The sequence below is a fragment of the Eleutherodactylus coqui genome, chromosome 11, assembly GCF_035609145.1.
Source record: "Eleutherodactylus coqui strain aEleCoq1 chromosome 11, aEleCoq1.hap1, whole genome shotgun sequence".
NCBI classification, from domain to species: domain Eukaryota; kingdom Metazoa; phylum Chordata; class Amphibia; order Anura; family Eleutherodactylidae; genus Eleutherodactylus; species Eleutherodactylus coqui.
In genome coordinates, this window is record NC_089847.1 from 53,881,918 (window position 1) to 53,906,951 (window position 25,034).

General features: G+C 43.9%; 2 protein-coding genes across 2 annotated transcripts in view; one reads left to right on the forward strand and one right to left on the reverse strand.

Moving 5' to 3' along the window:
• C11H11orf68 (chromosome 11 C11orf68 homolog) overlaps positions 1-2,601 on the reverse strand; it is a 37,846-nt gene extending 35,245 nt beyond the window's left edge. Inside the window, exon 1 of the mRNA XM_066584111.1 lies at positions 2,457-2,601. The gene's annotated coding sequence lies outside the window, so the exon portion shown is untranslated. The remainder of the gene's footprint in view (positions 1-2,456) is intronic.
• A 352-nt stretch (positions 2,602-2,953) lies between these two features.
• On the forward strand, positions 2,954-23,939 carry DRAP1 (DR1 associated protein 1). The gene is made up of 7 exons (XM_066584112.1): positions 2,954-3,121; positions 13,624-13,696; positions 16,600-16,693; positions 17,704-17,823; positions 20,098-20,188; positions 22,503-22,591; positions 23,555-23,939. The coding sequence occupies exons 1-7, from the start codon at positions 3,080-3,082 to the stop codon at positions 23,685-23,687; spliced, it is 642 nt and encodes a 213-aa protein (XP_066440209.1). The 5' UTR covers positions 2,954-3,079; the 3' UTR covers positions 23,688-23,939.
• Positions 23,940-25,034: the final 1,095 nt, after the last annotated feature.

Here is a 25,034-nt window from a genome sequence, read left to right on the forward strand (position 1 = left end):
CCTTTCGCCGCGGATTTCGAAGCGGCTTCGCCGCCTGCATTCCGCTTCTACCATCTCTCCCCATAGAGGAGAGCGGCCGCTGCGGAAGTGGGGAAAGAATTGACATGCCACGTCTTAGAATTCCACGTGGCATGTCAATTTCAATGCGACTTGGCTGCAATGGATAGGCCGCAGCATGTGGACGAGATTTTTACAAATCTCTTCCACTTTGCTGCTTTATCCTAAGATAAAAAGCTGTGGGCGGAATTTCCATGCAGAAAGTCCGTACGGACATTCTGCAGCAATTTCGCCCAGTGGGAACCCAGCCTTAGTGTGATTTGCAATTTTTTTTTGCATTAACCCCTTAGTGACTAGTATGACTTTGTGCCTTAAGGACCAAGCGTTTTTCGTTCTCACATTGCAAGAGCCATAGCTTGTTGCCATTGCCATAATATGGAGGTTTTTTTTGTGGGACTAGTTGTACTTCTTAATGGCACCAATCTGGGGTACCTATAATAGATGTATAACTTATTACATTTTTGAAAGGGAGAAGGAAAGCAAAAACAGAAATCCCGCCATTGTTTTCTGCGTTTTGTTTTTACGGTATTCACCATCCTGTAAAAATAACTGGATTACTTTCTTATCTGGATCCGCACAATTACTGCGATATCAATGTTATATAGATTTTTTTTTACTACTGTGGCACAATAAAAAACACCTTTTTAAAGAAAAATAACTGAATGTCCGCATTCTAAGACCCGTAACATTTTAATTATTCCGGTAATGGAGCTCTGTGAGGTCTTGGGTTCTGTAGGAGGAGTTGTAGTTTTTATTGGTACCATGTTGGGATACAAACAACCTTTTATCTGCTTTTGGGCTCACTCACACGGGTATATTGTCACCGCGTATTTCCCGTGTGTAACATGCACTGAATGGAGGCAATGAAGGCTATGGACTTTCATTCTTCCATTCACACCTGCGTTTGAACTGCGAGTGGACAATCGCGGCCCGTACGCGATCTCTGTGCTGAGAACAACGCTGTGGTACACGTATGCCTTTGTGAATGAGCCCTTTTATTAACTTTTTTGGGAGGCAAATAAAAGAAAAACAACAATAATCAAGCACATATAAAACATGGACAAAAAGACAACCATGTATAGAGAACTTACATTAGAGGAACTGTTCATGTGACAACCGTCGTCCCGCCAGCGCCCCCAGGTGACATGTGGCGTCACATGCGAGTCCAGCCTGAAAGCTGTGGAACACAAAATGCGCTCCAAATGACGTATTAGGCGTGCTGCATGGTCCAGCCAGCGCTGTTGGATGACGTATGTGGCATCACACGTGATACCATATGCTATGTTCAGAGATGCTCGGGCTACATCACGTGGTCTCACATTAATGGATGCTGGAACGCTACTGCTTTCCAAATGAAGTATGTCCTGCCGCTGAGTGATGTGTGTATCGTCACACGAGACCCCATGCTGTGTATTCCAGCAGGTACAGGGTGTGTCCCATGGTCCCTCATTAGTAAATAGAGGAATGCTGTTGCGCTCCTAATAACCATAGGTATGTGTTAAAAGTTTTACTTTTTCCCTTATATGCGGCTCTCCACCGAGGTGGATCGTGTGAGGAACTGCAAGTACCTCCCTGGGAAAATCGCATATCTTCTTCGGTTCCAAGGCGCTATCGTATTCATTCTTTTTAAGATTTTGGGGGTATTATATCAATTTAAGAGGTTTTTTGTGAGAAGAAAAAAAAAGGTTACTTTTAAACTAGATTTCTTAATTACATTTTTTTCCACACAATTTTTTAATCCCTCGAGGGGACAAGATGTGATCATTTGAGCGCTAGGATAGTACACTGCATTACTTATGTAGTGCATTGTACTATGCCTATTAGACTGATAATAATAGTCAGCCACGCCCCCACCTTAAAAAGATGTAGATGTAGGTTTAGGGCTCTTGCACATGGAATCTGGCCCTGGAAGCAGCGGCGTCCGCGCGTACCTGGTACTTGTAGTTTACATCCGTGCTGTGGATGGTCTGTACAGCGAACTGTCGGACATATGCAGTAGATTTTTTTTCTTAACTACTGCTTTTCCCGTGTCATCGCTTGACTTCATGGGAAGTCGTCCGTGCGGAATGCGCAGAATACAGAGCATGCTGTGATTTTTCCTCTGCTTGTGGAAACCACAATTGGTTTCGGCAAGTGTGGAGGAAGAATCAATTTCCCATAGCATGCTACGGGCGCCATTTGATGTGGATCGGCGGTGCAGACACCCGCTGCAGATTCCGCAGCAAATAGACAACTGTGGGCAGGAGCCCTTAACGACCATCATTTAGGGCAGTCAATAGGTGTGTTGGCCATCACTAAGGGGTTAAATGTATAAAATCTGCAGCCATAGAGCAATAATAAACACGGTGCACATTACAAGATGGGGAGGTGAGCAGCAACCTCACTGACTGCACTTTTACCTTCTGAGATATCCTCCCTCCTACGAACCAGAGTGAACTAGATGCCGCCAAAACCATCAAGAACACGTAGCCTGCAGGATGGAAGTTACACACTAGTGGCAGGGCTCCGGTATCACCAGTCCTAAACTTCCTGTTCTAGGCCTAGTTGCCTAGACAACAGCAGCCATGTTTGGGGGCAGGGCTACAAGGCGCGTGTCATTTTAAAACTTTATTAACAAGCAAGATCCCAATAACAAAGCGTATTACTTAGTAATCAGTAAGCTGAAGCCGCTGCACATGAGCAGTGACCGGCCTCTACCACTGAATGATCGCTGCATTTACTATAGAGAGGCTATGAGTCCGTCTAGTCCGTCTACTATAGAGAGCCGAGGTTCACTGCCGCACACCAGCGTCCCTCCTACTTTATGTAATCAAGATCGCAGCCTCTTTTTTTTTCTCCAAATAACTTTATTGTTAAACACCTACTTTACAAACAGCTCACCAGGAAGTATTTTTTAAGAATACAACGAACTTTATTAAACAGCTTTTGGCGGACATAGATTGACAGTATTCTCAGCCGTTGAGATCTGAGAATTGTTCTCCTTTCTTGCTGCCCCGGTGGGTCACAGTCCTCCTACTTCACGATGCCGAGCAAGAAGAAGAAGTACAACGCTCGTTTCCCGCCGGTGGGTTTGTGGCCTAGTTCTAGTCTGCCCCTGTTCAGGCGTGCGTTTTCCTGATACCGCTAGCACGGGCATCTGCTGGAGTCTTTCACGGGGTTTCTGACCGTGTAGTGCGCGTGTTGGGACTGCACGCTGTAGCCGTCCCTTCTGCATTGCCGCGCAGGGTTTCTTGTTGCCTGGAGTCTCGCAGTGCCGCTTGCCTTCTCCGTCTTCTCTGCTGACTTTATCTGTTTCGGTTCCATTGGCCGAGCTGCGGCTGTGTTGTGCTCACTAGTTGTAGGTCGGCTTCCACAGCACTGGTTGCCTCGCAGGTTGGGCTCGTTCACACTGTCCTATGGGAAACGCACACGTTTTTACTTCAAGAGAAGGATTGAAAGATACTTTTCGTGGCCCCATAGAGCACAGTGGCTTACATGCAGGCGCTCAGCCGAGCCGTGCTGCTTGTGGGACCGAAAAGTGTGGGATATTGCGCCTTTCTGGCCCACAAAAAAACTGCAAATAAAAACATCCCCTTTTTTTGCAGTTAATGTGGAAATGTATGAGTTTGCGTAATTTTTCCGAGCAGTCGGCGCGCACCCCACCACGGAAGACCCAGAACACCCAGCGTTTCCTTATTGAATTGCAACGCCTAATAAGGATTACAGTAGAAATGTATAACTTTTCATGTCAGATTAAAGCGTATTAAACGTATATGGCGCACACGCTTCTATAATGTAAGCATGTACTTGGTGCATGGGACTCTACACTTTTTTTTAAGGTACATGTACAGATTTTTGGCACGTGACGCTGTGGACGGGCTCTTATCACGTTTCTCTGTTACATCAAAACTTTTTTTTTTTTCAATTAGTCATTTTATTGAAGAAAAATAACGCTGATTTTCTAGATGTAATTGTTAATCAGTTTGGCGCCCCCTAGTGTGTCCAGTGCTATGCTCAGCAGCTCCTCTTTGGATTACGGTGGTTTCACATCTGCATCAGAATCTCCGGCTGGAGGTTCTATCACGGATGTGGCACTTTTTCTTCGGACCCCATTATAGTCGGTGGGGTCCGCCCGGCACTACTTGGTTCCGTCCAGAGACGGCGTTGTCCGATGTAGAGATTTCAATTTCCTGCTCCCCAGACGGAGCAGAAAAGCGGAATCCCCAGCGCAGATGTGAAACCACACTGAGGCCTAGATGCCTTTCTAGAGCGCCATGATAGTACAGGGTATACATTAAATAACCAGCGCAGTTGTTGATCCGGGTCTTGGCGTCAGAGAGGAACTTTCAAACGTTGTTCCAGGGATTATCCTGACTGTCATTATGGAGTCAGGGAGGAATTTTTTTCCCCCCAAATGGGCTAAATTGGCTTCTGTCTGTTGTTTTTTACCTTCCTCTGGATCAACAAGGGAGTGGAAACAGGCTGAACTGGAGGGATGTTGTCTCTCTTCACCCTAACATACAATATTACCATATTACATAAGCAGATGTGAATTGCGGATTCCGCGATCGCTGTCTGCATGGATGATCCGCAGTAATATGCGAGTACGAATTGTGTATACCGCAAGCGGAAGAAAAATAGCAGCTTTCTTTATTTTAGAGTGGATTGAGGTCTATGAAGCTGTGTACGCAATTCGCCTGCATGTTGCTTGGAGACCAGGTAGAAAAGCTGGAATTCCAGATGGGGATACAGAGGGATGCTTGCGAGTTTTCTTCTGAGTGGGCGATACGCTACCCATACACGTACATCAGCAATATGCAAATCGCAGTTATACAACATTTGTCCTGAGACCGGGGGAGGAGTATTTTCACCTGATGAACTTATTTGTGTCTGGCCCCTTCTGCGGTCTCTCGATACATTTCCTGACCACTACCAATGCAGAACACCTGCTGTTGTGACCAGAACTGGCCAGTCTGATAGCCACATGAAGTGTTTCAGAATACTGATGCACTGGGTAGTCAGCGAAGAGTTGTAGCCATCTTGGGGGACGGAAGGAGGGCCCAGGAACTGGTGGCAGAACGCTTGTCACATAATATCATAAAGCCCTCCCAACCCCAAGAATGGAAGGTCACTTTGAGGCTAACCTCACATGGGCGAGCGTGATACGGGGCTGTAAACTCCGCTTCCCACCATGTGAAGGCCCCTTGGATGCGAGATGGTTTCATGTGAAAACAGCCTCGTGTAACTTAAAGGATGAAGGGAATCCCCCGCCGCGGTTGTCATAGCCGCGGCAGGGAATCGCAGAGTTCTCCCACTGCTCTCATTCTGCAGCAAATCACACGGCCAGGTTCAGATTCCGCATATAGGATCTCGCTGCCGAATCCGACCTGGTGACCTCTGCGTACCTGTCCAGATTCTTGTTATCTGTGCTGCGAATGTGCCGGCCAGTGCATATGCGCAATACAGATAATTCTGCGCTGTCGCTAGGCATTGACACGGATCCTGTGGCCTTTCCGCAATGCAATTCTGGAAGGGCCACGGATCGGATAGCTTCCATTCACTTCAATGGAAGAGAAGAAGGCTCCATAGGGAAACATGGGCTACAAAACCTCACGAGTCGCGTGCATATCGCGGGAGGCGCGAGGTTTTTGCGTTGGGATGTTGCGTGCTCCAAAACATCGCACGTGTGAATTAACCCATTGGAAAGCATGGGCTAAAGGAACACGCGATTTAACGCAACAAAATTGCGCGACTTTGTCGCTCGCTTTGAACGAGGCCTAAGTATCAATGTAGTGAGCCACAGGTGTAAGGAGCAGGCTGGTCTGCTCGCTGCGCAAACCTAGGCAGTTCTCTTAGAGGTGAGCAAGATGTGAGCAAGGGCTGCTCAGTGAATGGAGGTGGAGTGACCTCTGGCTGCCCGCCTCCATTCACAGTAATCGGCAGTTGTTCATAGATGAAAGGTTGCCCGTTCACACAGGCCGATCGTCATTCAGTTTTTATGCCTGCAGAAAATGAATGTTGAACAAATTATTGTTTGTCATTCAGTGGCTACCGGCCTTTATACATTGAATGATTATTCTTTAGGTTCCTGCAATCCAATGAGAATTTAAACTATTATCGTTTAGTGTAAAAGAGCTCTTACAGCCAGAAATCTAGTCTTAAGGCCCTTTTACACGGAACGATTATCGCTCAAAATTCGTCCAAACAAACGAAAATGGGCAATCATCGTTACAGGTAAACGCGGGTGTCGTACAGTTTTTGTTTGAACGATGGATTCAGTTCACTTAAAATCCATCATTCAGCCACTGAAAGACTCCGCAACTACTTTCCATTTGAATTTATTTCACTCATCTTTTCATAGACTGCAGATTGTTCTCCTCGCGGCCTGCTTACACTAGCCACAAGGAGAACAATAGAATGTTCTGGTAGCTGTTTGCACAGCTGGGCGTGTTTAAACATGCTGGGCTCTGCAAACCTCTCATAGAGGTCCTTTTACATGCAAATGAAGATGATAAAGTGTTATTGGCCATTAACACTTTATTGTAATAGATCGCTAAATCTTTCGGCCCATTTACACAGGACAAATGTCGTTAAAACGATACTTGTCCTTGTGTTTCCTTGCTCCCGTGCTTTTGCACAGGACCTAGCAGAGCTGGCTCGCTCACTGGGCGGCCAGCAGGGGTGTGTGGCAGTGCAGGAGACTACTCTCCTCTCGCTCCCCTGCCCCTGTCCATTTATTTAATTTACAATGAAGCTCATAGTTTATTCAGCATAAACGATGGACTATGAGCTCATTGTTCAGTGTAAATAGTGACCGTTCAGTACTGAATGTCCGCTGTATTAACCCTTTCCAATCCAATTTGTATTTCCTAGGGGGCTTACTCCTTTTCCGCCGTTATACAATGGCGCTATCTGCTGGCTAAAGCCAGTACTGCATGAGGTGACACGCTGGATAGGCTCCGACAGCAGAGAGGCTGGCAATATACAGTAAGAGAACCCCTACGGATGTCTTCCAACATCAGAGCTGTAAAGCCTTAAATCATAATGTCTTTAGAGGTCAGACAGTGGATTGGAAAGGGTTAAGTGAATGGAGAGGGGAAGGGGAGCGAGGAGAGAGAAATCTCCTGCACTGCCCCACCCCCCTGTGAGCGAGCCAGCTCTGCTAGCTCCCGTGTGACATCATGGGAGCGAGGACAAGCAGGGACGAGTGTCAGGCATCATTTGCTCGACATTTGTCCCGTGTAAATGGACACTTTCAGTCGTTTGAAAGATTATCTTTGCATGTAAAAGGGCTTTTAATCTGTATATTTTGGGTCTTCTCTGGGTTTTTTTGTAATCTAATTTTCAACTTCTCATGCATGCTAAGTGGGCTGCTGCTACCTGGTATAATTTGAAAGAGTAATCCAGGGACAGGACATTTTCTTAAGGGCTCCTTCACATGAGCGTATGCGCAAATGCGCATGCTTCAGCGTAATGTATTTGCGCTATGAACGAGGTTGATTTGCACGCGTGTCTGCATTGTACTGTAGCTTTTTGTGCACACAGGGCCTGTTCATATGTTTATACACAACACACCTTTTCCCTGATTTGCAGTTTACCTACATCTAACTTCACACGGGTGAGTGCAATATCGGAACTTGAATCGCAGCCCGATAATGCGCTTGTCAACATGCATTTTCCCTGTGGATACAAGGCATTTTTGCTTTAAACCGCCACACATCATTTGGGGAAAGAAGTGATCCTCTGTCGAGGCTGTCTTTGCAAAGGCTCCCCCATTGTTTTCAGTTGGAGACCTTGCATCGCGTGCGCACAGCACCGAGTGCGATGATGCAGCCGCTCCAGATGAAAACAATGGCAGATGTGATGCAAGAGCACGCACAAAGGTAGGGCATGGCGTGATTTGTTTCCTGCAGTGCAATGCCTGACCCCATTCAAAAGAACGGGGTTCATAATTGTGCAGGATTTGTGCGTCTCGCAACAGACTAATCTTGCACGATTTTCTTGCTCTTGTGAAGCCGGTCTTAGTGTAAACATTGTAGATTTCCTTTCTGTAGAATCAGATCTATAGAAGTTAGAAGCATTGCTTCAAGGGGAAATATGGTGCTTATTCTGACCATGTAGATCAAACCCTGTTCATAAATCTCAAGTGATAACTACGTACTCCTCAACATTTAACTCCTTAAGGACCAGGGTGTTTTAGGGGTTTTACTGCCCTATTTATTTTTTTTTTCTTCCACTAACAAAATTATTTATGCTATTTTTATTATTTCCGTGATATACAGAGCAATTTTTTTTTTTTTTTTTTTTTTATATCCTTTTTTTTTTTTTTTTTTTTCCGCTGACTGAAAAATTCCTTCCCGATTCCATAATGGCAGTCAGAATAATTTCCGGTTCAACGTTTTGATAGTTCCTACCTGACTCCGAGACCCGAATTAACAACCTTGTTGGTTATTCAATGTCTATATCCTGTAATATCGTAGTGCTCTAGAAACATATCTAGCCCCTCTTAAACTCCTCCATTGATTTTGCCATTACCACGAGAGAGTTCCACAGTCTCACTGCTCTTACAGTAAAGAACCCCCTTCTGTGTTGGTGATGAAACCTTCTTTCCTCTAAACGTAGCGGATGCCCTCTTGTTACCTTCACAGACCTGGGTATAAACAGCTCATGGGAGAGATCCTTGTATTGTCCCCTCATGTATTTATACATAGTTATTTCGTCGTCCCTTAGCCATCTTTTTTTCCAGGGTGAATAATCCCAATTTTTGATATCCAGAACTGTACACAGTATTCTATGTGAGGCCTGACAAGTGCCTTATATAGTGGAAGGATAATGTTCTTGCCCCTATGCCTCTTTTAATGCACCACAAGATTTTATTTGCTTTTGCAGCAGCTGATTGGCATTGGTTACTCCAGTTAAATATACAATCCACTAGTACCCCCAGGTCTTTTTACATCTGACTTTTCCCTAGCAGTACCCCATTTAGTGTGTATTGGTGACATCCGTTTCTCCTGCCCATGTGCATAACCTTACATTTATCAACATTGAACTTCATTTGCCATTTTTCTGCCCAAGCCCCCAGCTTATCTAGGTTCGTTTGTAGCCGTACATTGTCCTCCTTTGTATTAATTACCTTGTATAATTTTGTATCATCTGCAAATATCAATATTTTATTGTGCAGTCCCTCTATCCGTAAAGAAAGGAAGGGCAGCACATAGGAATGAAAGAGACTCTTCTTACCAAAAGAACTTCATAAATAGTTCTTTAATCATAGTCCACACAGAAAGACTATGATTGAAGAACCATTTATGAAGTTCTTTTGGTAAGAAGAGTCTTTTTCATTCCTATGTGCTGTCCTTCCTTTCTTTATTGACTACATTTTGCGGTGGATGCCTGAAGTCCGGCATCCAGGTGGGCGCGCACAAAGTAGTTTTTCCCTCTCACAGCTTTTGCTGGTTAAGTGCTGCTGATCACCTTTGCCTTTCAGTCCCACTATCAGGTTATTGATAAATATATTGAACAGAATGGGACCTAATACTGAACCCTGTGGCACCCCGCTAGCGATGGTGGTCCAATCAGAGTACGAACCATTTATTACCATCCTCTGTTTTCTATCTCTGAGCCAGTTTTTGCCCAGACCGAGTTGTCTCATTTTATATATAAACCCATTTTGCGGCACGGTGTCAAATGCTTTAGAGAAATCCAGATATATGCGATCAATAGACTCCCAGGTCCAGCCTAGAATTTGCTTCATTGTAGAAGTTGATCAAATTGGTCTGATATGATCGACCCTTCGTGAACCCATGGTGATGAGAAGTTATACTCTGGTTTTCCTGGAGTCATTCCAGGATGGCATCTCTCAAAAACCCCTTGAATATTTTTCCAATTATTGAAGTGAGACTTACTGGCCTGTAGTTTTCAGGCTGTCTTTTAGACCCCTTTTTGTATATTGGAACCACATTGGCAATGCTTCAATCCAGTGGTACAACCCCGGTCTCGATAGTGTCCCTAAATATAAGAAATAGTGGTTTGTCTATCACGTCACTTAGTTCCCTTAGAACCCATGGATGTATTCCATCTGGGCCAAGCGATTTGTCAATTTTTTTAAATATATTTTTTTAACCAGCTCTGCACTTACTCCTGAGTTAGGCAGGTGATATATTGGGAGGGGAGGTGGGTTATTTTAACCCCCTGCATCCCGTGTAACATTTCTTTTTCCTTTGTAAATACACTTTGGCAATCAGTTCCTTCCTGCTTCCTTCTTTGCAGTTTTTATCTTTTCCTTACATAATTTGTTTTTAGCCCTGTATGTCTTTAGCACTTTTTCGCTGCCTTCTTGTTTTAATAATTTAAACTTTCTTTTCGCTTACTGCTCCCCTTACAGTCTTGTTGAGCCATATTGGTTTCCTTTTACTTGTAGTTCTTTTATTTTTAAAGGGTATCAACTGCTCACATGAGGTAATTAGGAAGTTTTTAAACTTCTCCCATTTGTTACCTGTACTGTTGTTTTTGAGGATTCTGTTCCACTTAATGTTACCGATAGTAGGTCTGAGCTGCTCGAATTTTGCTTTACTAAAGTTTAGTTTTTTTGTCGCTCCCTGATGAGGCTTCTTATTGAATGACAGCTGAAAATTAATTCTATCGTGGTCACTATTTCCCAAGTGTCCCTCCACCTGCACCCCCGTGATTCTGTCAGTTTTTTTTAGTTAATAAGTCCAGAGTGGCCCTCCCTCTAGTTGGCTTCAGTACAAGTTGGGTAAGGTAGTTGTCTTTATTGTTCTCGAGAACTTATCACCCTTGTGAGAATCGCAGTTTTCGTCTTCCCACATTATATCTGGATAATTAAAGTCTCCCATAATAATTACTTCATTGTGGTTTGGCACCTTTTTTATTTGCCCATTAATACATTTTCAGTCTTCTTTTAGTCTCTCCTTGGTGGTCTATAGAAAACCCCTATGAGAATTTAGTTATTTTTCCCTCTGTATTTCTACCCACAGAGATTCCACATATTCATCTCCTACACCTGTATCTTCACGAAGCCTCGGCATTAAGATCCAATGCACATGGGCGTATTTGCACTTCGTGATCCGGAGGGAGCATTCACCTTCGAATCCCACAATAAATGCTGTCCCATAGACATCCTATGCAAAATGCATTTCTATGCTCATGAGCAGAAACCATCTGCTATTTTCCATCCGGGGGGGACAGGGGATCGCAGCATGCCCTATTCTAGTGCGAGCTTCGCACGGATGGCTTCCATTGCAGTCAATGGAAGCTGTCCATCCCGTGGCGATTCGTTGCGGATCTGCATCACCGCCGTTGTGTTGTTCTCTGCACTGTGCATGTGTGGCGGCGTGCCACCCTGCATATCCGCTTCCCAGAGAAGAAGACAAGTGACAGGTACGCGGGGATCACCGTCTGGCACAAGGTCTGATTCCGCTGCGAGATTCCTCTTTTTGTAATAGGGGGAAGACAGTGTAGACAGTGACCTGGGACAAAGTATTGGAATCGAGGGTCGAGCGTGGGGTGGGGTTAGTGCAGATAGAACTCATAGAACAGCTAATAGAAGCATAAGTAGCAAAATGAATATAAAGAATAACTACAACCAAATAAATTGTATGGCAATGAATGCAAGAAGTCTGATCAGTAAAGTGGGTGAGCTTGAAGCAAGAGTGTCTGAAGAAAATTGCGACATAGTAGGAATAACGGACACATGGCTTGATGATAAATACGTTTGGGCGGTGAATTTACAAGATTACAATCTCTTCAGAAGAGACCGTGGGAACCAGAAAGTGGGAGGGGTATGTCCGTATGTTAAGTCTTACTTGGGCTGAATGCGCACGGCAGAGTCAGATTCCGACTGTGAGATCTTGCGGCCGAATCAGACACTGTGACCCGTCAGCGACCAACGCGTCAATGGACTTTCATTCTTCCATTTACACCTGTGTGTGGGCACTGTGTATCAATATGAAATAATGAGGAGAAATAAATCCCAACATGCTCTACTTCTCCACATATAATATGCAGTTTTCGAATGGGCTACGTATGAAACGCTCTCCACAGGCATGCATTGTGTATGGGCAGCGTCTCGATATGCATCCACGCATGGAATTTGGAAAATAAAAAATAAAAATCACACTGTGCCAATCGCAGCCCGTACGCGGTATCTGCCGGCAGAGTGTATGGGCTGTAATGCGTACAAGCTGCGGGAGACTCACAGCGTTGTACGCATACTCTCATGTGAACGAACCTTAAGGCTAAAAACGATAATCTTGTATAAATGCCAGTGACTCAACAAGTAGCGATAAATCATTCGCCAATTGGTTTGTGCAGGCATAAAAATTAAATGAAGATCTGCGTGTGTAAGTGGTGGGCAACCAGGAGCGATCTGTAACCCACCTTGCTTCCATTTACAAAGCAATCATCGTTCCTGTGTGAAAGCACGAGCGATAATTGCTGGAACAACTGTTGGGCGTCCAACACAGTCCTCTTCTATATGTTTGTCAATATCTGTTTGTTTGTTACAAACTGTACGACCAATTAACATGAAATTTTGCACACCGTGTAATCCCGACCCGGAGAAGGTTAGAGGCTTAAAAATGTTATTGTCTCAGCAACAGTATTTGCATTTTTTTTGCCTTTCCTTGAATTTTAATACAGCAACCCCCAAATATGCTTTTACCAATGCATTCTATGTACTCTATTTAGTATTTCTGGTTATTTCCAACAAGTAATTCCTACTAGAAGAGTCATACTGAGCGCTGGCAATTTGTGTTTCAGGAAATGAGATGTCCCCAGACAGGAAAACGTGGAGCAACCGAGGATTAAAATCTGTTGCCAATAGCAACCAATCACAGCACAGCTTTAATTTTACCTCAGCACTAAGAGGAGTAAAAGCTGTTGACTATAGCAACCTATCACAGCGCAGCTTTCATTTTACCTCAGCAGTATAATATGTCATAGAACGGTGGAGTTGGAAGGGACCTCTAGGGTCATTGGGTCCAACCCCCTGCTCAATGCAGGATCACTAATCATCCCAGACAGATATTTGTCCAGCCTTTGTTTGAACAGTTCCATTTAAGGAGAACTCGCCACCTCCCGTAATGCTGCGAATGTATATATGACTAATACATTCACAGCATTAATCAGCATCTGTGTGCTTACACGTATTTATTCATACATTCTGATACCCTCTTTTCTTAAAAGGTCCCATTTTGTATTGCATGTGCTCTGCATCTGGTACCCAGGATATATATATATAATATATTTATTCATTCGCACAATCTGTTTGTGTCGTAAACAAATGCACAGTTCTGGTCTGATTTGAGTGACATTTTGCATGAGCGTTTTTCAGCACCAGGCGACAAATACTGGCCAACCTTTTATTTTTTTACAAACTTAATTGCCCTTTACGCTTTGAAAGCCCCTTTCACTTTAAATTTCCCATTCTTCCCATGTTATCTCTTCTATGTAAATGTTCTACCATATAGATGTACGTAGTTAATTTTGTGATTGTTGGAAAAATGAAGCTAATGAAATCTTTTTGTTAATTTAAAAAAGTCTGAATTGCTTTTTTTTAATATATAGGCAAGAATTAAGAAGATTATGCAGACTGATGAAGAAATTGGCAAAGTTGCGGCAGCTGTTCCTGTCATAATTTGTATCCTTTTCAGTGTGTGCTTGGAAATTCTAAAAATCGATTTTGCTTAATGGGGTATTCCCATTTTGTTTCTTCCTGCCTGAGATAAGAAACTGGTTTCCTGACTACCTCGCCAGACGCTACCGAAACAGCCAAGGTGGCACCCTAAGGCCAGGCTCACACAAGCGTAATTTAATTGCTTATTACGCGATGAATGAGATCAATGAAAGTACATTGATTTTTCATTAATCCACTCACTTGCGTGTATTCATTGTGTATAATCCACACATCTAAAAGAATGCAGCATGTTCTATTTTACCGTGTATTACACATGATGGAGCTCTTTTGTTCTCTGTGGGTACGTATGAAAATGCTGTACGTACGCAATTGCATTGCATATGTGCCGTGTTTTTATACAACCTCGCTGGGAGACAATAGAAGAAAAGTGAAAAAAAATTTTGAAAGCCAGTGCATGACAGTGTTTGTGTGTGAGATACGATGTCATGCCCAGGTAAAAAAACACTGCAATACGCCTTTCAACACCCCGGTAAGACGCTGCATTTTACCATAAGGTGGTGTGAGCCTGGCTTAATGTCCTGTCCGTAACTCACATTGAAGTGAATGGGAGTTACGGAACAGGCATTTGGCTGCCACTTCAGCTGTTTTTGTAACGCCCAGCGAGGTGATGGGGAGATCAGGGTTTCTCATCTCAGCCAGGTAGGGACAAGGTGAGAATATCGCTTTAATTTGAATGTTTATTTTTAATATGTCTGATTTTAGTACAACTTGCACAATGATTGGGCTACTTCCCTTTTACATTTTACATTTAGCCTAATATCTTTTTGAAAGCAAATCCTAAAAAAACTGCGCTCCAGACTAAAAAACAGTTTACCTAGGAGCCCTTAAAGCCAAAACTTGTAAGCACCAAATTTAAATACATATATAATGTTATAAATAAGATTTAATATCTGAAGTGCTGGAGTTTCTCTCCTTCTTTAGATTCCTCTCTTTCTACTGCAATACTGCAAATATTGGTTGTACTAGCGAGGTTAGACTAGAGCACATGTGTCACACACAAGGGCCGCGGGCCGAATTCTGCCCGCTGCCTCATGTTATGTGGCCCGCGGTGTGCCGACTCCGCTCATCACTGAAGCGATTACCAGCTGGGGTGCCGCAGCTTCCCGCTGGTAATCGCGCTCTTACCGCTGATCCCGGTGCACACTGACGTCAGTGTGCAGCCCGGATCCTCCTCCTCCGAGTCCTCTGCTCATCAGTTCCGCTGGAGAGGACTCGGGGAGGAAGTGTGCCAGGCGCGCACACTGACGTCAGTGTGCATCCGGGCTCAGGGCAAGCAGAGAGGGAGCAACGCTGACAGGAAGGAAGAGCTATGGGTTGGGGGGGGGTGCTGCTTATTACTGGGGAGGGGGGTGCTGCTTATTACTGGGGTGGGGGGGGGTGCTGCTTATTACTAGGGTGGGGGGGTGCTGCTTATTACTGGGGGTGAGGGATGCTGCTTATTACTGGGGGGTGGGGGGTGCTGCTTATTACTGGGGGGGGGGCTTATTACTGACAGTACTTATTATTATTATTATTATTGCTGGGGGGGGGGCTTATAATTATAACGTTGCTATGGGGGTTAATATTACTAATTGGGCCACTTTGGGAGTCGTTATTTTTACTGGGGCCACTATCAGGGTCACTATTAGGGCTCGTTCGCACGGGTGGAATTGTATTTCGGTCGGACAAATACGCTGCATATTTCCCCAATCGAAAATCGCTTATGCCTGTATATTTGCGTACGTAAAAAGGAACGCCGGTGGCCCATTGAAATGGTGCGCAAATATGCATTGAATACGTAGGTTTCCTGCACATTCACCACGTATTTGGCGGCCCATTCACTTCAATGGCCTATTGGGGTGCGCAGTATGCAACAAAATAGGTCATTGTGTGTGAAAATATACATCATGTGAATGACTCATTGACATCAATGGCTTCTATTCAGTGCATATTCTGTACACAAATACGCTTGAGTGAACGAGCCCTTACCGTACTGTCTTAGGCCTCCTGCACACGGGCCGAAATTCCGCAGCGGGATTTCCCGCAGAATTTCCGCCTGTGGAAGCTGCCATAGGATTGCGTTAGAAAACGCAATCCTATGCAGACGGCTGCGATTTGTCTGCGCGAAATCTCGCACAGAAAACAAATTGCAGCATGCTCTATTACTGTGCGGGGCAGCCAGCACATCTTAGAGCCGGAGCCGCGGGAGCAGGTGAGTGCCGCGCTGGTTCCTGCAGGGGCTCGGCTCGGGTCAGGTCTTGCTGCGAGAATTCTCACAGCGGGATCCGACCCGGCCGTCTGCAGGTGGCCTTACAATCGGCCCTTTGAAGGTCACCATAAGCCTGATGTGGCCCTTGGTGAAAATGAGTTTGACACTCCTGGACTACAGTATAATACCGTCACTGTGTACAAGAATATAACACATTTTCTTGAGTGCAAAAATATTAGATGCTAAGGTCACTAGCTCACCTCAGAAGGGTTGTTGTTCCAGGGAGTTATTCTGATGTGTAGATTTGGAAGGGAAAGATTGTTTTGTTTTTTTTTCTAAAGCGAGGAAAATTGACTTTGCCGTGAAGAAGTGGGGAGGTTGCCTTTCTTTGAACATTGCAGAGTAATAGGCTAAACTGGATGGAGATATATCTTGTTTATTTTTTAATATTATAATGCTGTTCTCTGCATATAACTATTATAACACCTCCTTCTGAATACAAGAATATACTATAATACTGCCACTACATACAAGAATAGTGCCATCCAGAGGGCCCTCCTAGTAGAATCATAAGCACAGACTGTTTGCGCCCCTCCACCCCCAATCACATGCACAAATATCTGCTAATTCAATATTAAACTCCTTGACATTCTGATAGCCCGTGCACTAGAGCTATTCCTTGAGTCGCTGCTGAAGAAAGCTTGTCAGGTGACACAGTCTCGAAGTGCAAAGACCATGACAACTTCACATCTGTGAGTTTTGTTCCTTAACCAAAGATCCTTCTACAGAGAACGACTGTCTGACACATAAGTGCCCGACAGCCGCCTGACTATTGCTTCTGTGCTTTACATAGGAACGATAGTCACTCAATGAAGAGAGGCATCGCGGGCCGAGGATCGTTCCAGACGCCCCCCTCCATACATTGTAAACAGAAGTCACTCAAAGGCTGGGTTCACACGGGGCGTATTTTCGTCGGAAATCTCGCGGTTTGGCCGCAGCAAAAACCGAGAGATTTCCGCCGGGAGAACCGCCGCGGTTTAAGCCACGGCGGCTTTGAAGCGGTCCGGCCGCATGCTTTTCCGTTGCGGCCGGCGCTCCCATAGAGGAGAGCGCGGCCGTAACATAAATAAACAAAAAACCGACTGTAAACAGACATGCTACTTCTTTTGAAACCGCGGCTTCAACCGGATTTACCGCAGCCGATTAGCCGTCCCGTGTGGACGAGGTTTCTGAGAGACCTCGTCCACATGGCTGGCTAATCTTGAGATTAGCGGCCGCGGGCGGTTTTGCCGCGGGCGGATCTGCTGCGGCAGAACCGCGGCAAATCCGCCCTGTGTGAATCCAGCCAAAGACTGAGCGGCTCCTGTTTACACAGGCCAATACACAGGCCAATAATTGTTGGTTTTCAGTTTTTATAAAAACCAAACAGCTTTTGCAGGTGAGCAATTTTTCTCACTCTGTGCCCTGTTGGTGGCTACATGTACACGGGGCGATTATTGCCAAAATCTGCTGTTTCCAGCACCTCAAACTACAAAACTGGGACTCCGGCTGCTGCTTATTGTATATAGTACTATGCAATCTATAGTCCCATAATGACTTGTATTATAAAAACTTCTATCAATATCTTGTTAATTATAATTAATATTGATAGAGGAACTTTCTCTGTATAGTTCTGCCAATCTGTTTGGAAAGGGTTTGTTCAGAAGTAGTCATTACTGCTGATTTTGTATTTACTCGCTATAACCCTATTCATTCTTCACAGGAAACAATGTATAGAGCTTGAGCAGCAATTTGACTTCCTAAAGGATCTCGTTGCCACAGTCCCAGATATGCAAGGAGAAAATGAAGACAATCACACAGAAGGGGATAGGGGCTCCCGAAGGTAGAAACTCTCACCCCCTCCCCCTTCCCATTTTTTTTTTCTTTTCTTTTTCATGCATGACTATGTAAGCAGTCATCATGTCTGGGTTGCACCTCGAATATGACAGTGTTGTAGACTGTTCTGCGATATGTGTAGAAGTCCCAGGAAGAGGAAGCTTTCATTGTAATTCTGCCCTGTGATAATGAGATGCCTTAGTAGGTCATTTTACTCATTCATGACTGAAGGTATTTTAGGGCTTTTGTTTTACTTCTTGGTTTAACCCTCAAAACCCTTTTGACGGTTAAATCAGACTGATAAGACTAATAAGGCAAAAACACGTGGCAATAGCACTCGTACACATTTTAATATCTGAATAAAATTGCAGAACTTTTGTGTACAAACCGCAAAATAAAATAACGTTTTCTTTCTTGTACTGTCACATCCATGGCTTACCTGCACATATAATGTATTTGTTAGAAGTGATGATGGGTTTTTGTTTTTTGTTACATTTAATAGAAAAAAGCCTACAGGCTTTTTCTTGCACTGCACTTTGATCCCTTTGCATGACTTTTGGTGGATGATTTTGGTGTCATTAGATTTGTGACATCCTCACCACTGCTGTAAAATCCTAAAATTTGAGTTTCATGCATGGCGTGACCTGTCAGGCCAGGTCAAAGTTCTTATGTTAAGTCTAGCAGCACTGTTGTGCTTCAGCTAACAGCGCCGCTAGGCAAAGTCAGGGCTCCTTTACAATAGCGAGGGCGATACCGGGCTGTGAATCACAGCCCAATATCACCCTCGCAATCCATGTAGAAACCCCTGGGTGCGAGGAATTTTCACACAGAAACAGCCTCGCATCCCTCCGGAGCTAAAGGAATTCCCCGTGCGACTGTTAAAGCTGCAGCAGGGGATTGCGATGCTCTCCCATTGTTTTCAATGGGACCAGCACTGCTGTCGCTGGCCCAATTGAAGACAATGGGTGATATCGCAAAAAGAAAGCACGTGCTGCGATTTTCTTTTTGTTTTCCCTGCATAGCATTGCAACGTGGTGCCATGCCGGAAAACATCGCAAATGTGAATGAACTCATTTTAAGTTTGCGGAGCAAACATTGTGTCAATCTAGTTATCTTTAATAACCTTACAGAGATTCCCTGTCTGAATATAGTAGCAGCTGGTTCTGTGTTTGGGAGTAGATGAGTTCTGTCTTCAGGGATTTTAAGTGTCAGGGAACTGAAATAAGCAGTTCTCTATCACTACACACCACCAATTGTGCCTACATCACTGTGAGCAGGTGAATGCATCGCCTTGGAAGTCAACAAGTAAATTAAAGGGATTCTGTCACCATCTTTATGCTCCTCTCTCTGAGGGCAGCAGTAATGACAGACATGGTGATTGCAGTTGTATGTCTGTCTTATGTTTTTGTAAAACAGTTTGTCAGAAATGTACATTTTGTCAGTAGCAGCACGCATACAGAAGGCTAAAGGAAGTAATCAATATTCAGAAGGTGCAGGCTAGCCCAGCCCACCCTCCATCCACTGATTGATAGCTGTTTCTCTATACACAGTAATGGGCAGCTGTCAGTCGCTGATTGGAGAGTGAGGTCGCCAGGGCTAGCCTGCACTTCATGAGTGTCAAGGATTACTTTGTGCAGTCCTCAGTATGGTTGCTACTGATAAAATATGTTTCTGACAAACTGCTTCACAGATACATGAGACAGGCTGACATATTGCTGTAAACAACGTGCCTCTCATTACTGTATACTGTTATCACAGGGCAGCATAAGGATATGTTCATTCGGCGGAATGCCATGTAAACTCTTCCGCCTCTGAAAACTGCAGCAGAAATCCACAGTTAAGCCATGATTTTTTGCAAATACTTCACATCCAAATTTAGCCCTGTGAATGGATAAAATCTGCGTGTGGAATTTCCAAAGTGAGTCCGCGTTAAGAAGTGACATGTCACTTAACGTGGATCTGCTTCAGAAATTCCACACATCAGTTCTGCTCCTTCATAGGCCTAAACCTGCAACAGAAATTTGTGTCTTAGTAGTGGATTTCTTCTGACTTTTGTAGAAGCAGAATCCGCATTGAAGAATTCACATCGGATTCCGCCATGTGAAAGCGGCCTAAAAGAGGTGACGGCTTAACATGGCGGGTAGTAATTAGCCCAATAATTTTACATGGGGTGGGTAGGTAACATTCTGGTGATTGGCTTTTAACAATTTGTGTTTTTGCAATTACATTGTATTTTAACCATATACATTGATTTACCTTTATATACATTATATATACTAAGGGGTCGAAAACCAGGAAGCAGTCGAAAAAATGGCGGTACAAATATGAAAGGAAAAGATAAAAAGCAATCAGAAACAGACTCTGAGCAAGAGGTGAGCATATGTTTCTTTAAGCAAACTATTTTCTCAGAACTCTTTAGTAGGCCTTCACACACCCCTACATTTTTGTTTTATTTTTATTTATTTTTTTGCACCTATATTTGCGTCATGGTTGGCTGCAGCCAATAGCAGAGCTTGGTGTTCGATCAATGTTACAACTCTGACAACCCCTTTAATTGTTTAACCCCTTCACGACCAATGACGTACCGGTACGTCATGGAGCCGCGGGGTATGTATGAAGAGAGGTTGCGTGGCAACCTCTCTTCATACAGTGCGGGCGTCAGCTGTTTATGACAGCTGACACCCGCAGGCAATAGCCGTGCGCAGCCGATCGCGGCTATTAACCATTTAAATGCCCCAAACGATGTTCGGGGTCCCGCACGGCCCCCCCCCCCCCCCCGCGGTGAGATCGGGGGAGCCGTGCAGGTGTCATGGCAGCCGGGGACCTAATAGACTGCCTGTCAAAAAGCAGTATGACGTAATGCTATAGCATTACATCATACTGCAGGAGCGATCAAAGCATTGCATCTTAAAGTCCCCCAGGGGGACTTCAAAGTAATGTAAAAAAAAAAATCAAAGTTTTCTTTAATAGAAAAAAAAAAAGTTGTGAAAGTTTAAATCACCCCCCTTTTGTCATATCTATTATTAAAAAATCTAAATAATAAATTAAAAATATGTATTTGGTATCGCCGTGTCTGTAAACGTCCGAACTATCAAAGTAGCGCATTATTTTTCCCGCACGGTGAACGTTGTCCGAAGAAAAAAAACGCCAGAAATGCACTTTTTTAGTTACCCTGTCTCCCAGAAAAACGCAATAAAAAGCGATCAAAAAGTCATATATATTCCAAAATGGTACTATAAGAAACTACAGGAAATTACGCAAAAAATGAGTCCTTGCTTAACTACGTCGATGGAAAAATAAAAAAGTTATTGCGCACACAAAAATGACCGCAGAAAATAATTGAAAAAAATGTAATGTCTTTGAAAAAAAAAAAGAGGAGTATAGTAAAAATAAAACTATACAAGTTTGGTATCGTAGTAATCGTACCGACCCATAGAATAAAGTTATGTCGTTTTTGTTGCCGTTTGTGCGCCGTAGAAGCAAGACGCACTAAAAGATGGCGAAATTTCGGGGTTTTTTTCATTTTACTCCACTTAGAATTTTTTAAAAGTTTTTCAGTACATTATATGGTACTTTAAATAGCACCATTGAAAAATACAACTCGTCCTGCAAAAAAAAAGCCCTCATACAGCGACGTCGATGGATAAATAAAGGAGTTACAATTTTTTTAAAGGGGGGAGGAAAAAACGAAAATGGAAAAAGAAAAAGGGCCGCGTCATTAAGGGGTTAAAAAGCATGTCATGCGGTTTAGGTTTTATTTTTTTTTTCTATACGCACTTTTTTAAAATATAGACAGTATTCTGAAGTTTAAGTCGTACAGAGAACCATATGGGGAAAAACGTGAGTAAAAGAGCCGTTTTGATGGGGAAAATTAGGGAGAGGGGAACACTGACCCAAAAAACTGCAGACTTTTCAATGTTTTGCTATAGACTTTAAAGAAATATATGAACATAAAGAAAAAAAACACTGAAAAAGCAATGAAATGCTGCATGTGAATCCATCCTTAAATAGGCTTTTCCACAGGGAATGAAGTGGAAGCTGATGGCTCTATCCCCTGTGTAGTGGCCAGTGCTGGCATTTGCAGGCACAGCTCTCATTGATTTTAAAGGCAGCTGTGCTCGCAATTACCGGAGCGGGCCTCTACACATCAGTATAAATGGCTCGGAAAACCTCTTTAACGCTATATTTACACGGGCTAATTTCCACGTGCGTCACGAGACTGACAGACCTCGCACATGAATAGAACCAATTATTTTCAATTAGGTAAATCACATTAGTATTCTTCATTTTTTTTTTTTTCTTTTACTTTTTCACTAACCCAGATGGTGCAATTTTTTTCAATCTCGCACTCGGTTTTGGGGCAATTCCACTGCAAGAATCGCCTACTAATTCATATGGAAGCCAAAAAAAACTACACCACACTCGCATGTCAGTGAGATTTTCTTTTCTGTTTTAACTATTTTAACCACTTGTGATTTTTCAAGCTTATGAAAATCACAAGTGCACCTGATGCATAATGCACTTTTTTGTGCAAAATGGATCGCACACACTTGAAAATCGTGTAGAATGACAGGTAAATGAGTGAGAGAATGGTCTGATTTTTCTCGGATCTATATTGCAATTGGCTGTGTAAAATACAGCCTAATAAATGATACTCCAAGTAAACCAAATGTTTGATATTAACAGGAGGATTCTGAAGGCTCCGAGACAGAAGGGGAAGAAGAAATGTGTCCTGCTACAGCTGCAAGTATTCAATCACAAGCCTCATTTCAAAGGTAATTTATGTATTGTGATCTGAAAATCTGTAGTATAAATGGAATGCGAAACTCTTCACTTATGGGACACCCATTCTCATGATCATTAGGGTCCTAGCAGTCAGACCCCACAGATTTGGACATCCCTTATCCTGTGCATAGGAGTTAAATTTTAAACTTGGCACAATTATTTTGTGTTTCTGTAATGAACCAAAAACAATGAGAAATCAAGCTGTTGTGAAATAATGATCGTTTCATTCATGTTATGATATGAATGCATGCTGAAATGGGATCCTGTAAAACCTGCTACATTCTTAAAGTGTAAGTAAAATCTAACATTACTTCGGACATCTCATGGTTTGTTCGGTGGGGATTTGGGATCTGAGATCCCCATTGATTGCTAAAACAAGTTAGCAGATGCACTCAGCTGAGTGCTGTTCTGCCAGTGCCTGGAAAGTGTATGGAGTCTGCACACCACTCGGTGATGACAGCCGAATAGGCACAGCGCTGAGCGAGCGATTCTGCCTGTTCTTTTTAACAGTCGGTGGAGGTTTCCATGGCTGCTTCCCCTTCCTATCCATACTTCTAACATGTCACTTAGGTTTTTTTGTTTAGTTGCACTTTAAAATTCAAGAGAAAAATAGGAAAACTTTATAGAAGGCTGCATATTCTTAAATACCCAAAATTAATTGTCAGTAAAGTCCACAATCTTGCATACAAAGATTCAACTTGATATGACTTTAGATTTGCCATTTGCATGTGTCTCAGTCTAAAACTTGGAAAACTAGCATTTGATGTCCGTTGAACACATATTTAGATATCTTTGTTTCAGACTTCAGAGCTCTACAGAGTTACTTGCATTTTTAACAATTATTGGTTACATCTTTTAAAGTACGTCTTAAAGCACTTGGGAGTTTCTGTTTCAATTAGTCTCTTTTGGCACATTTTTTATTGTTCTTCTGTTGATTCTGTTCTCTTCTGCAGTACTCCTCCAGCTCCATCCTTCCTACATTTTCAGTCTGTACCAGTCATGCCCTCGGCACATGCTGCTCTGCCCGCTATGCCAGCTCCATCGCTGCCTGCTGGCTGTGACGAGGAGGAAGATTATGATTCGTAGCCCCTGGACAAACCAATTCAAATTCCGTTTTCATTTATTTGCTTATTTGGTTTTGTTCTTTTATTTTGGTTTTTAAACCGTGGGGGTGGGGGGGTAAATGTGTTCTTAAGTTTATTAAAAAAGGAAGAGGAGGAAACAGACTTTTTGTTGTTATTTAACTAGTGCATAGTACATTTCACAGGAGAGGGCGGTTCAGATATCTTATTGATGCTTTATAAAACGTGATGACCTTTATCAGAGAAAACGTTGAAAAGCATTTTAACCCCTTAACGACCAGCCCATAGTGTTTTTACGTCCTCCCGAAGTGGGCCTTATTCTCTGAGGACGTAAAAACATGCTTCCTGCAGAGAATAATGCCCCTCGGGCTGTGGACGTGACAGCTCCATGCTGTCGGTGTCCGCAGGTAGCTGACAGCATGGAGCTGTCATCCCGGGCTGTTCGGAGCCCCCCCCGGCATTGCGATCGGCGCTATGCAATGGATAGCGCCGATCGCAAAAAAGTAAATAAAAGTGCAATAAAAGTTAAAGATTCAGCTGCTCTGATGGATCGGATCCATCGGAGCAGCTGAAATTACTCACCGATGTCCGTCGCACGAGTCCCAGCTGTCCCGATGCTCCGGGCGCCGTAGCCGTCCTTCTGCGCATGCGCGCCTGGCGGCATTACGTCAGCCGCATGCGCAGAAGGCCCGGCGGCGCGGGAGACTTAAAATCTCCTGGCTCCCGGCTCCTGTAGGTAGCCGGGAGGCAGGAGATGTCAGCGGGGACTGCGGTGAGCGGTACCCGGTACCGCGATCGCCGTTATCCAATGGATAGCGGCGATCGCAAAAAAGTTTAAAAAAGTGTAAAAAAAGAAAAGTTTCACCTCCCCTCATGGATCGGATCCATGAGGGGAGGTGAAAATACTCACCTCAGGTCCGCCGATGTCCTCCGGCCGGTGTCTGGACCCCCCGCTGGCTTCTGCGATGTGCCGATGCGGCGCGCATGCGCAGAAGCCGGCGAGCCCGGCAAATTCAAAATCTCTCTGCACCCGGCTGTCACAGATAGCCGAGTGCAGGGAGATATGACTGGGGACCGCTGTATGCGGTTTCCAGTCATATGATCACCGTTATCCATCAGATAACGGTGATCATATAAAGTTAAAAAGTAAAAAAAAAAAAAAAAAAGTTAAAAGTAAAAAAAAGTTTAAAAAGTTAAAGTTTCATCTCCCCTTATGGATCGTATCCGTAAGGGGGGATGAAATTACGTACCCAAGGTCCCGGATTTGTTCCCTGGTGGGATGTTGATCCGCGGATGTTACCCCAGCTTCGGCGCATGCGCCCGTCAGCATGATGGCGGACGCATGCGCAAA

Excerpts from the sequence above, each read along its gene's own strand:
- DRAP1 (XM_066584112.1), top strand. The coding sequence starts at position 3,080 with ATGCCGAGCAAGAAGAAGAAGTACAACGCTCGTTTCCCGCCG. Across the intron at positions 3,122-13,623 it reads ACAACGCTCGTTTCCCGCCG|GCAAGAATTAAGAAGATTAT; the intron begins GTGGGTTTGTGG and ends TTTAATATATAG. Across the intron at positions 22,592-23,554 it reads TCACAAGCCTCATTTCAAAG|TACTCCTCCAGCTCCATCCT; the intron begins GTAATTTATGTA and ends TCTCTTCTGCAG.